A 14176-nucleotide genomic window follows, 5' to 3' on the forward strand; every position below is an offset into this window, starting at 1 on the left:
GTGTGGTGTATGGCTTATGCTGTTTTCAGAGTTTTCCTTTGTTGGGTGCACCTTTGAGTTTTCTGACAGACTCATTAAGAAGAAGCAATACTTCTTCAAGGTAGTTAACGTTTTCTGCTGGCATACAGAAATTTGTTCATCTTTGTATGGTAACTCTTCATGTAAGCTTATCCATTTGGCAGAAAAGCTTGTTTATCTGCTTTAGACTATGTCTGGACACTCTTTTTTTCTGAAGCCATGGACTACAAAGGATAAAAATGAGGACAAACTATTGCCTTTGAAAATTTGGGTCTGAAGAAACTTATACTTCTGTGATATCAACATATTCTTAGAAGTGGTGGCTGATGCGTAAATCTTACACTGTTTGCGGAGTAGGCATATTGAATCTGCATTGGACAGTTACTACTTAAAAAAAACAAACAAACAAAAAACCTCTTTGAAAAATGTTCTCTGCATATTTTGATAGATACCCAAGACTCCATTTTGTGTTACGGTTACTAGTTTTTGTTTCTTGGTATTCTTCCTCCAAAACTGCAGTTGGCAGAGCTTGAAAGTGTACTCTGCTTAATAGCTGCCAAATAAAGTCTTTCAAAAGTATGTTTCATTTTCTTTTAAATGAGAACACTGAGAGCAGACAGCTTTCCTGGAAAGCGTTCTATGCAAAGTAAAGTTTTTTTCTCTTCCCTTCTTTTTTGTACTCAGATAAAATAATTCTGTGCATCAAAAGAGACTCTCAAGTAATAGAGAAACACAAGGAGTCTCCTTTGTGGAGAAATAGCAAATTTGATAACACTTATCGGTATGTGATTCAACTTGTTTAAGCACTGAAAGGGAATGGTTTACCCATGCTCATCTGAATATGAAGGAAGTTTTGTGTAGATGAATTTGACCTAGGTGCAGGTAGTGAGTGTAAATGTCAACAAAGCAAGCTAATAGTCTAACATGGAGTTAGGCTTAAGAAAAAAAGAATAAAATAATAATAAAAAAAATACTCAGGAGGCTTGAAAACATTTTTTTTTCTTCATAGCGTAACTCTCCAATACTTTTCTTCTAAACAGCTTTGTCTGAAAGATGTCTTATACAGATAACATCTTGTAAGCTACCACAATGGCTGTAAATATCCTTGAAGTATTAATGAGAGGGAATAACATAGCTGTGTAAAATCAAAAGAACTGTTCTCAGATAGGACTTAAGCTGAGCTAACGAGTCGCCGTGGTAAAGATATAAAAAAGCAAGGGAATTAGTGTGAAGTGTTTCAGTGGAAGTGCCTTCACCCTCGTCACCCTAAGTTAGGTTTTGTGGAATAGCTTTTTTTTTAATAAGAGTTTAGAACTTTCAAATGAAGGTGATTCTGATGAGGTGTTCATGATGAAGTGAGCCATGGCAATCTGACTTGTCAACAGGGACAGAGTGGGACTTGCAGCATTGTCGTGGAAGGTGACTTAGTGACTGGGAGACAAATTTAAATGTACTGTAAAATAATTTTTATGTGACTCCTAGATGAAACCTTTGACAGTTCTGTTAGGGGCTTGCAGAGTCCCAGCTGGTAAAATTTCTACGTCGTGTTAAAAACTTGTATTAATTTCTGTGCACAGGAAAAGAAATGCATCTTAAACTTAGCATTTAAATCTTAATGACTTTTTTTTAAACAGGATCGGCTTCTCTATTTAATGCTGCCAGTCATTCTCTCTAAACAGGCAAAAATTCACAAAAAATACCAATATAAATACCATACCAAAATACCAAAAATACCTCATTCACAAAAAATACCAATTAAAGCAGGTCTTACTTGAGATTTCATTACTGCCGTGTGTATCTGTGTGGCATATGGGTTTGGCACTTCAAAAGCATGAGTAGGTTTTTCTGTTTTGGTTTTCCATCAGCTGTTTTTAAGCAGAAGTTGAACAATTCTTTTGTAGTGCACAGTAGAATGGGATGATCTTTTTATTGAGGTGGAGCTCAAGATTATATCAGAGGTAAATAATTCCTTGTATTTGAAGGTGGAAGTAAATGCTAGAAACAAGCTGATACCCTCTCCTGACACCAGAACTGTTGGTAGTAATCAAATTGTTGACTTAATAGTGACTGGGGTATGTGACACTAGTCTTGGACTTTTTTGGCATTAGTTGTATTCTCTAAAGACCAAATCCTAAATTACTAGTTCAGTTTATTTTTCCCAGGACATTTTAATCAGATGTTAATATCTACATGCCAAACTTGTGTGATATAAATTTAGTATTTAATCTGGTGATTAGTATACCATTGCTTGGATGTTGCAGGTAGAGTAAACGTCTTGCCTCAAAACTGCCAGGAGGCCCAATAATTAAATGTATTTCCTTTTCCATCACCACTTAAGCTGATTTAACTCCATCAACCAAAGGGTATTAAAGACTGAAGTCTTGCTTGACTCATACAGATCCTTTTGTGCCCCTGTGCATGTGTGGTGGTCTCCAAGCTGTTCTTTGATGGAACTTGCATGGCTGTTGATATAGAGTATCAGTACTGTAAACTTGAGTTTGAAGGACTACTGAGCATTTAATACCTCTGAAATGCATTCATTTTACTCATCTTTTGCTAACATGAGGATTACTTTCTTATTACAGATATGCAAGCCTCTATTTCTGCTGTGCCATTGAAGATCAGGACAATGAACTAATAACTCTGGAAATAATTCACCGTTATGTAGAACTTCTTGACAAGTATTTTGGCAGTGTGAGTTAGTAACTTCTTTCTGGTTGATTTTTATGGATTCACTGTCTGTATTATGTTATTACTTTATTCTCACACAGCCTTTTTAAGAACACGAACTAGGTGTTGTAGAGGTGTATCTTAACAGTTTTATTATTGTTTATGTGGCCAAACTAAACTGACAGCTGCCTATATTATGCTTACAATATAAAACTAAACTAAGGATTTGGAGAACAGTTCTTAATCTGATGTTAATTGCCTGTATTTATTTCATTTCTTGGTGGTCTCGCTTGAGGTTAGGTAAAATCTTATCCTTAGGTTTTTGTCCAGGCTTCCACTTTCTCTTCTCTCTGGCAATGCTCTTATGTATGTATATTCTGCCCTCCCCCACCACTTCTTATGTCTTCTTTCAAATGAGGCAGTTGGTTGTGAACTAGCAAGAAGGGTAAGAAAAGAAGACATCTGCTTTCCCAGATACCAAAACCAAACAGAACAGAAGTAGTGTGCATTTGCACTTCTAGGAAAACTGTTCATCCTTCTGCTGTCCTACTCCTTTTGACTAGGATTCACACAGGATGAATAAGAAATTGATTGTTAAAAAAAATTTCTATAAAATTGCACCATCTGCCTCTGGATACTTCAGGGAAAAGGAGAACTGTAGTGATGTTCTGTTGCCTCATGAAAAGCTGTGTCAGACTGACAACTGTGGATTGAGCGCTTTTTTTTAAACAGTGAAAAAGCTTTTAAAAGAGGCTGCTGTAATTGTTTAACTTGAGCAAAAAAAAATCATCTTGGTTTCAATTTTGTTGTTAATTTTGTTGTTGTTGTTGACCTACTTAAAACGTCATAGCCTGAGGCCAATGTCTTGATTTGGTGAAGTTTGCTGAAGCTCTAAGTTAAGTTTTCTGAGAGTGTCCTCTGAGTACCTGAGGAAAGGGCCACAAGTTGTACCAGAGGAGGTTTAGGTTAGACATAAGGAAAAACTTTTTCTCTCAGAGAGTGGTCAGGCACTGGAATGGCCGCCCAGGAAGGTGGTGGAGTCACTGTCCCTGGCAGTGTTCAAGAGGCTCTGGATGAGGAGCTATAAGATACGATTTAGTGGCTTCTAATGGGTAATGGGAGGATGGTTGGACTAGATGATCTTGTAGGTCCTTTCCAACCTTGTGATTCTAGGATTCTATGAGTATCATCCCACTTTGCAGTAATACTGGATGTTTTTTTCAGGTATGTGAACTTGATATAATCTTCAATTTTGAAAAAGCCTATTTTATTCTGGATGAGTTCCTCTTGGGAGGGGAGGTCCAGGAGACTTCCAAGAAAAATGTTCTCAAAGCCATTGAACAGGCAGATCTTCTACAGGAGGTAAGCAAATTAAACTTATCTGGGCAAAGTATTAGCATGCTAGATCGTGGTTAGAAGAAACTATCATTTCTTTGAGCTTGTGAAAGGTATTTTCTGGCATGCTTAGCATGTAGTTACTGCTTAGTTGTTCTAATTGTGCAATACTACCGCATTATCTGCTCTTTTCATCTTGTTTGGCATGAATGTATTGTAACCTACTGTGATTTTGTGTTGTGCTAGAAATGTAAGTGGCTGTTGTATGTGTATATCTAGATAATTATAGATTGTGCAGCTTTAATTTAGTTTTGTTCACGTCTTTTGTTTATTTTTTTATTAATCAGCGATTAGTTTTTTTGTCATACCTGTTGCATGTTCACTTCTTTACTGTTTCATTGCTGAAATCCAGAAGCTAGACTCTCTTCTTTGAGACTCATTCAGGTATAGTTCTTTAGATTCTAAAGACCTTCTTTTCTGCTATAGGTTGCTTACTCTGGCACATTTCTAACTTTAAAGTTGACAAAACAGTAATAGTATTGCCATAGAAACACACACAATGAAGTATAAAAACATCTGGGTTTTCACCTTGAATGCTTTTGTCCGTTACTAACTTTGAAGAAATACAAATTGCATTTTTGTACTTTCAAAAATATTTAATGGGGAGGAGTTCAATGACACAAAACGTAATAACGTATCCCTCTTGTTTCTCCATTCTGTACTTTTCTTTGTAGTTAATTGCTGTAGCTTTGAGGTCAGCATTAATGCCTGAATGTCTAAATGAAATTCATGGAATTCTAGTAGGCTGAAGAAATTATCAGTCTCTTTGTATGAGAGTCAGTGAAACATGGTTTAGCAGGGATGATGAATCGTATTTGAAACATACTAAGTTTCTCTTATAAGATACTATATAAATGTCAGCTGCTTCATTATTACAGTTAATATGAACCTTCCTTTTGTTAACTTGCCCAATCAGTTTATTGTTTAATTCTCATGTGAACATTCTGTTTTCTACTTGTTGAATGTTGTATTATTAGACTGGGGAAACACAAAGTTCTTTATCATTGTAGTTGTATCTGTAATCCTTTCAGAGTACAGACAAATCCAGAACATTTTGAGGTTCTTATCTGTCAGCAGCTAGTTAGTGTTATGAATGGGGCCAGCATTACACAGATCTGTTGGCATCTTTTTCTAGGAAGGAAATACTTTCACAGACACACAGCTCATGTTCTAAAGAAGTTTCAGTTGGTCCTTTTCTAACACTTAGAAGGAATTATCTTAACTGAAAATCTTGTTTCAGTTTACAAAGAGGGGGTTGGGAAACTGTCAGTTTTACCTTTAAATCTTTTCCTGTTCTCTATGTGAGATCATGTTGGAATAGGTAACTAACCTATTATATCTGCAAACACAGAGCTAATTACATATAAATTGAAGGTACTGCATTGTCTTTAAACTTCAGAGCCCTTAAGAGTATTTTCAGCATTTTCTTAGGGCTCTTCTAAAGCAAAAACTAGGAATTAATTACTGAGCTTGTCCAAGCAATTTGCGTTCTCTTTTTAGACACACGTAACATAATTTCAAGTTAAAAATGTGCACTCAAATGTGTATCACTTTTTCAACGGGAGACATTTCCCTGGCTGCGTTGGCATTACCTTGATGTGCTTTACTTCTGAGACTCTTTACTCTTCTTTTCCCCATCTCCTAGATTTTCTTTGTTCTATCAAGTTTTATAAACTATTTTCTGAATAAATTGGAATTCAGCAGTTGACCATGGATCCACTGTATTGCTTTGTTTGATTTTTATAAGCTAATTGATTTTTTTTATTCTTAGTAGAGTTATACTGACTGTCAGTCAAGTATAAAACTACTCCTTATCTATGCTTTTTAGTTTGTAAGAACTGTAAAGGCCTGAGCTTATATTTAAATTGAGCTTCCCATAAGGTTAGACTTCTTTTGTGGATGACTTTTTTTTTTTGTATTAACTGCTACTCTGTGCATGCTGAGTCTAAAGAAGAAGGTTGTTAAAATAATAGTTTGCCACAACTGGAGACTTCTTGCATTTCTATTTAATTTTGCTTCCCAGAATACCTCAAAGCTATTGGAATGAAATGTTTTGATTCCAAATGCAAACCTTTTCTTGCAGGGTTATGGTGTGTTTGTTTTTGACCATCTCACATTGTAATTATGTTCAACAAAAGGACTTTTATTTGGATCTGAGAACTCGTATTGCCTAATTTAAAAATTATTATTGAATACACAGCCTTATTAATTAGTAACGATGCATACATTAATGTATGAAGCACCTTACACATCAAAAGCTGTACAGAATACTTACACAAAGGAAAATCATTACAAATACATTAAGTGGCTGTTTGAGTAATGTTAAAAGAAAATGCAGAGGCATAAATTGCTGAATAGTGAATCAGTTCTTAATAGTCTTGCCTACTTGTATTCTTGTGGCATTTTTCCAGGGTGTGTTTCTGTTTCTGAGCACCTACTTCAATGTATCATTAAGTTTCTTGGTGCTGTGCGGTCCACTTAATGCTAGGCTACACATGACTGAAACATGCTAACTTTTTTAAGTCTTTTTCCACCTTCAGTTTCTTGTTAGCTCTTAGTATTGCATTCAGTTCAGGCATTTGTTCCCTACCTCCTATTTATTAGCAACTGATATAACTTATCAATAGTCAGTCATTAATACTGACAGTGTTACCCTGTGAGTGATAGTAAAAACTATTCCAGTGCTTGCATGCTTCATTGGAAATCTGTCGCTAGGAGTGCATCTTTTGAAAACACTGCTGTTGTGTGTCTTGTTTGATAATTGTTCTTTTGCTGTAGAAATTCTAGATGCTTAACTGGGGATTACAGAGACAAGTGGTTCTGAAAAGGTGGTATTTCATGAAGTCAACTCAATTATGCCAGGAGAAAAATATTTGCATGTGGAGTATATCTGTGCGTGAGATGTATATGTGTGGTCTTTGGAAGAGCTGAAACATGCATGATTTCATAATATTTAACATTTTTAATGCATGAAACTTGGCAGTGCTTTTAAGGAAAGGATCCGTTCTTTTTCCACTTGAAAGTTTGCTGTGTTTACATGGACCATCAGATAAAACTAAAATAGTGCTTAGAATTGTGCTAAAATGGTAATATTCGGTAATATTCTAATATATAAACCAGGCAATTGAACTTGCACAAAATTGCTGATCTTCATTTGAAGTAGGTGCAAGTTCCTAAACATCACTGAAAATTCTTTTTGGTACATTTCCTATGTAATTTTTGATAAAAATTCTTTCAAAATTTTCATTTTTTTTTCACTGTCATTTTTTTGGTGTGCTTTCAGTAGTTGATTGCAGAACATCTAAAATATTTTTTTAAAGTTTCTTTTTGAAGATGTCAATGGAAAACTCAGTGCATCTGTTCACAAATCACTTCATCATCACTGCTTTACTAAGAGTTGAAAGTGTAGAAGCTGTGTGCATGTTTTTGCTAGGCTCTTGCAGTTTGTCTTCTGACAGTGTCCTCTAATGCTTTCATATGAAGAATAATAGTTACACTATGAGTCAGCCTTACTTCACTGTTTTAAGCCCTTCCCTCATCCTGCATACAGAATGGTGCTTAGTCTGTTAATAATGGCTGAATTGTGGAAGATGCTTAGACTTGCTATGTAGATTTACTATTAGGATGAGCATAGTATTAGAATGAGCATCTTTGACATTGAAAATTTGGTCACAGAAACATTGTCCTTGTGGATGAAATGTGCTAATTGGAAACTGTAGGCTCGAAGGTAGTGCAAAGTGTATTAGGTTGTTTTTGGAATGTGAAAAAATATAGGAATGTTAGCATTAGCACTGACAAGCCCACAATGGGTTGGGAGTGCAAGGCTTGTTTGGTTTGGGAATTAAAGCACCTGTTTCTTATGATTTTACTGAGAAACTTACCATAATCAATGTTATTAATGTAGCCATAATATTAGCTTTTTAATATGAACTATTGAAAGAGACTTCCTTCCTATGTTGGCAGTAATCTGTGCCTTGGTCATACCTGTGTGCCTCTCAGCATGAGACATGCATGTCATGAAACCATTATTACAACGGAGATCTGACTGCCTTAATTGTGGAATATTCTTCCTGTGTAACTTCTGACTCAGTTCCGAGTAGACAGCTTGGTCAGCTTAAGACTGCAGTTCTTAGAACACGTGCTTGATTTTTATTAGTAGATAATGGTCTCTAATTTCATTTTTAAAGATGCTTGTAGGGAATTGTATGGCAGGTACTGTGATTGAGAAAAGGTATGCTGTTAGTTGATGATATGAGGAATGGGAAATACTCAAAGTCTGTGTTGTTTGGGAATCTCTCGGCTCTTGGGAGAAGTTGTGGTAGTATTCTGGTAGTTTTTCTAAAATGAAGTTCAGGTTTCAGTCCCAGAAGAGTGTTGGATTTATGGCAGGACAGAGTTAGTTATGTGGTTAGATTGCCTGGTCTTTTGACTTAGGTATTATATGGCAAACAGGTATACAGGTATTGGACCAGATAGATTATCGCGTTACAAAGGAGAAATGAAATAAAGATCTTACCCGTGTCCTGGGCTCACAGAAGGGCTCCAAGAGGAAGGATCTCCAGATAGAGATCTCAGAGATCCTCCTTGGGAGTCAGCCCTTAAATGGGGTTTAGGAGTGACCTTCCGGTCACTCAGGTGAAATTGCGTTCACCTGTGCCCTTGCAGCTGACTCAGCACTCACCTCAGGTGGTCCATCAGAGGTTCAGGCTGTGATTCAACAGTTTCCATACAGGTATGAGGTGTGTGTCTTGTCTGCTTCTATAAAAGTTCTTGAATCTTCATATATTGATCAAAAAAGAAGTGATCTTGTATGTGGTGCTGATTAGAGACAGTACTTAAGAACCTATAATGAAACACTTTCTGTTTTTGTGTGATAGATGTGACAAAACATGCTTGTTCATGAGATGTGCAAAATAGGTTGACAAGTGTCTTAGTAAAGTATGTTAGAAAAGAGTTCTCAATTGGGAATGTGCATATTTTCTACCTTCTTTTGAGGTACTGCATGTTTAAAATGTGCTGTTTAAAATGTAGGTGCTTGTAAAGTAGTAGGTGAAAAAATCATGCATATAGAAAAAGGCCATTTTTTTTTTAAGGTACTTTGGCCTTGATAGATTCTTTTTCTTCACAGTTTTGGGAATAAAAAGTTTGTTTGCTTGTTGTTAAAGACTAGCATAGCTTGTCACTATGCATGCTACTCAAAACCATATGTAAATTGTCAATTACTTTTTTGTTTACTTTCCTATGTGAGTTGAACAGATGTTTACTTCACTATAGTCAAACATATATACATTACTGTACGTATAATATGCTTCAAATGGGAGGAACTCATTTATACCTTGTCTTAAGAAAACATGCTTATCAATTTGTTGGTGCTATGTATTATTCTTATGGTCATGAAAACTAGCCTGCTTTTTTTAAATTCCGGGTTCACAGGATGCAAAGCAAGAACATAATTAAATATTTTGTAACTTCAGTATATGGAGTTGCTGAAGTCTGGCATTTATGAATATCACAGAATCATAGAATGGCCTGGGTTGGAAAGGACCACAATGACCATGTAGTTTCAACCCCCCTGCTATGTGCAGGGTCGCCAACCACCAGACCAGGCTTCCCAGAGCCACATCCAGCCTGGCCTTGAATGCTTCCAGGGATGGGGCATCCACAACCTCTCTGGGCAACCTGTTCCAGTGTGTCACCACCCTCTGAGTGAAAAACTTTCTCCTAATATCCAACCTAAATCTCCCCTGTCTCATCTTAAGACCATTCCCCCTTGTTCTGTCACTATCCACCACGAATATGTCAGTTTAACTTCGAAACTTGTTACCCTATCATCTTTGTCTGTTTTCTGTTAACTATTTCACTCTCTATAGCACTGTTTAAGTAAAAGGTTACTTAGAATGGTTACTGCATTCCTGAATTCCTGTAAAGATCTGTTCATTACTGTCTTGATTTTAAGCTGGTGACAAGCACTTATGAAAACTGCCAACTGTTTTTGAAGAAGTCTTTATAGTTTCTGATATGTTTAATATAAATTCAGCTGGACTTTAGATGGAATGAGCTCTAAGAATATGCATAATCAGAAATCATAGGAATTTCCTAACAAACCTCTATATACACTAAGTTGTTATTTTAATAGTTGTGGAAAGTTCTGTAATCGTAGGTAGCAAAGGTGCCTACTTAAAATATAGTTTTCAGTTGTCCTCTTGGTGCTGTAGAATAGGCTTTCCTGCAAGTACGTACCAAACCATAGCATTTTGTTTAAAGCATTAGGAGTTTTTCCAAAAAATGAGTAGTAGAGCCTGCAGCTCTGCTTTTGTCCCCAGTTAGGAGTGAGAGATGGGGAAAAGCTAACCTCTTTTTTTTTTTTTTTTTTCAGTCTCAAATGTCTTCTTCAAAAAGTGGCATTGAATATCCAAGCAGTTGTCGTACAAGGGCTGCTCTGAAAGTAATACCTCCTACTTTATTACATTGGGCCATGATGTCAGAGGCAGATGGTGATATGGCAATAGAGGTTGAACCTTCCCACCAATATTCTATTACATTTTATTGCCGTATAACAGATGGCAACAGAAGGGCAGTCTGATACAAATGACATCTGACACGGAAGTGCATGCGAAGTAAAGATATGGAATTAAACTCCTCTGTGTGGGGAAAAAAATGGAACCCACTGACATTTGTTGATGCTTGGTGAACACTTCCAGAGACCAACCGGTGGATGTGAGCACAGTAAGGGGTGGGTGGTGTGTTTAAGCAGTGGCAACAATGGGTCACCTCTGCTGATGCAGGCTTTTTCTTGTTCATTGCTGGTGAAAATCCATAGCTCACGGTGGTGACTATATTGCAAAATAGCACTGAGCATATGCTCTATCACACACTGTTACTGTGCTCTTTTATCTGCTGTAGTTTCCTCGGAAATGAAAGGGAGGCATTACTTTCAGAGCAACTTAAGTATCATACTTCATCTCCTTACCATTCTGAGACTACTTATTTTTTCTCTAACTTTAAATAACAATTTGTTTAAGAGGGTGTGTGATTTGTCTTTTTTCTTTGCTTTATGTTTTTAATTTAAATGCAGTTATATTCTTGGAAATTTCTCACTTATTGGGATGCTGAGAAGCTTTGGGCTTCATTATCATAGGTTTGCAGGCTTTGATTTCTAAATGTTCTAGAAATCCAGTTGTCTTTCCAGAAACATGGTCAGATCTTCATCTGTCCTTCACTTTGATTTGAAAATGATAGATGTCAGTCTGCACTTTATTTTTTCGTGTGGACTTTTAGCATCTTATTGTAATAAATCTGTCTCCATAATGCTTTTTTCCTTGACATATTTGTTTGGGGTGTGTGCATGTGAGATGTGAGTAATCCTATTCTTTTTAAATCAGAAGTCGACTAGAATATTGTGAGGAAGGCATCTTCAATGTAAGTGTTGTGTGTGCATTCAGTTTGTTTTGCAAATTGAAATGCTATGAGCAGTTATTAGTATGACAAATTAGTACAAGCTGAGTTCCTGCTGTTTCTGGTAGATATTCAATACACTCTCTGATATGAATTCCAATACTATTAAACAATATCTACTTCACACAGCCTTCTATGGAGTTGATTATTTGTTGATATACGCAGTTCTTACAAAACTGTTAAGGGTGTATTAACAGTGTGCTGAACTGATACTTAATCGTTCTATTAAGGATATGATTATGATCTCTGTACGCTGAACTCCTGATAGATTTTTCCAGAAAGTTTTCTATTGCTTTTTTGTAGAAGCAGTGCATCATGGTGATATGAAAATTTTTGCTCTGCTGAATAAGCCATAGTTGTTTTCAGGAGCTTAGTTGCATGCTTTCAGACAAGACACAGTAAATTCAATGAACAACTGAACAAGATTTCTTGACAGTAAGGAGTATCTTCAGGATTCAGTGCCCCTTTTAAATGGGCACATAAGCCTGCATTTTAGTAGAATGTGTTTCCTAAATCTCTCAGAACGCTGGAAAGAGCAAAGCTAGATGTTTGAACCTTGTGGTAGTGAGGAAGAAATTCCATTTCACTCTGGTATCTGAGATGATGTGTCATGTTGCAATACTGCTATCCTGCATTAAAACTCTCACAACCAGTGGAGATGTTTTTAGAGCTCCACAGAATAGTAGATGAAAAAAGTATGAATGCCCCCAGGAGGGATCCCATGGAGTTCAGTTTAAGTTCTGATTTCTGTGGCTCTGTCTGTGTGCATTTCAAATGTTAGGTATGTTGCTGGTGTGTGTATGGGAGCTCTGTTTTCCATTGCCAGTCTAAGAAGAGTAGTCATTTCGGTGCTTGCTATCAAGATACGTTGGATGTGTACGTGTTGTAATCTTATATTGAAAAGTTGATTTGAAATGGCATAAAGAAGATTTCTGAAAAGAAACTTGTTGACTGTAGGCCTTCTCACACTAAGTACATTTGATTAACGTGTGGATTAATGGGAAAATGCACCTCTCATTACTACATGAAAGTGATGGGGTTATCATATACAACTTGGCTAGTAATGTTGGCGACTGTTAGAGGAGTAAATACCATTACATAGCTCTAGAGTTAAGTTGTTTACATTAAAGTGTGGTAGATAAATAGAATGTGACTTTTATCTCCTTCTATGGGGAATATCTTACTTGGATACCAATGGTAGTAACACTGTGTGAAATGGACACTGGATTAAATGTATGTTAATTTAATATCATCCTGTGCTATTATGTTCTCAAATCTGTTAAAGTTGCGCTAATTAACTGATTTTAAGTTCTCATCAAGCACAGGTCAATCTTCCTAAATAACTGTAGAGCTTATTCTCTAAGGTATTTATATCCTTTAGCTTGTTAAGAAATGAAAAATAAACTAATGCACTTTTTTAATGCATCGTCTTGGAATCCTTGAACATATGTTCTTTATTGATGCATTTGTTTTCTTAACAGTAGACTGTTAGTAGGACCTAATAAAATTGTATTAATGAGTAACTATAGCTGAAGTAAATCTAAGTTAACTAACTGAATTTATTTTTGTATATAGTGCAGAAAAAATTTTTAACTTTTATTTTAAATGGAAATAAGTTGTAAATCGTTCTTTTGTTTTTGTTTTTTTTAAGTAGATGGTATTACATTTTCTTGCTTGATTTTGTGTTTGTAGAGCCAGAATGAAGACTGGGGAGGTTTGTCTGAGGATATCTTATGATTAAGAGCAATCTAAGACCTTAGCCCTTTTGACCCCCATCTAGATGATTGGTAACTACGAAGTTTACCATTTTGGTGGCATGGATTAAATGGGTGCTATGCAAAGACTGTTGCACGTGTAATTAAATCCTTGCAAGGGTAAACAAAAATGGGTGATGGGCTTAACCTTCTGCAACACTTGCATGATGGTCTTTGAAAAGTGCTTTGAGTGTTCCCTGTTTATTTTCCTTTTTTGTACTAACTGCATCAACTCGAAGCAGCTGACTTCTACTAGCTTTCTTTTGGTATTGATAATTAATGGGATAATGCAAGTTAGAGAAATGGATACCAAAACTAATAACTAAACTGATGTTTGGCTTTATTTACTTACAATAAACCCATGCAAAAGTGTCTTTACTGGAAAATGAGCTGTTTACATCTGCTGTGCAAAGAAAGTAGGCCCTAAAAAGACTGGGTGCTGCTGCAGTTGACTATATATCAAGTGCCGGATGCTGCATGACAAAACAAAGCTTATTTGCATATATAGTGCATTGCAACATATTTTTGTCCAAAGCGTAAGTGGAGTACATTGTGGCAGTCCTACTAATAAAGGTAAGATTTTATCTTAAATAAGGCAAGTTTAAAACATATGAAAATGATTTGCTGAAGGAAAACTTAATTAGTTTGCTGCTTCTTTGATACCATGATGTACAAGTAGTTCAGTAAACAAATTGGCTTTTGTAATGTGGAACCGTAGGAATAGATACAATTTCAAAATCAGCTTTATAGATACCAGGATTTAGTTTACAGACAAGAGAAAATTACTGTCATTGACAAGTATTTTGTAACATGTTCAAAATCAAATTCACTGTTGTATGGATAGCTTCGTCATTTCAAAGTTACTTAGTATATACTGTAGTTGA

At 36.0% G+C, this 14176-nt stretch overlaps 1 protein-coding gene across 15 annotated transcripts in view; it reads left to right on the plus strand.

The window, feature by feature from the left end:
* AP1S2 (adaptor related protein complex 1 sigma 2 subunit) overlaps window positions 1–14176 on the plus strand; it is a 33975-nt gene that overhangs the window by 7280 nt on the left and 12519 nt on the right. For 6 of the 15 annotated variants that reach the window (XM_015273167.4, NM_001006261.2, XM_015273183.4 and 3 more), the window contains exons 3-4: window positions 2604–2712; window positions 3913–4050. In XM_015273167.4, coding sequence (XP_015128653.1) covers window positions 2604–2712; window positions 3913–4050 — 247 coding nt within the window. Of the gene's footprint in view, window positions 1–2603; window positions 2713–3912; window positions 4051–4435; window positions 4468–10459; window positions 11663–13230; window positions 13326–14176 lie in introns of those variants that run through there. The other 9 variants (XM_025149728.3, XM_025149737.3, XM_025149735.3 and 6 more) reach the window with 3 other exon arrangements.

Source organism: Gallus gallus, chromosome 1 (assembly GCF_016699485.2).
Source record: "Gallus gallus isolate bGalGal1 chromosome 1, bGalGal1.mat.broiler.GRCg7b, whole genome shotgun sequence".
In the NCBI taxonomy this organism is placed as follows: Eukaryota; Metazoa; Chordata; class Aves; order Galliformes; family Phasianidae; genus Gallus; species Gallus gallus.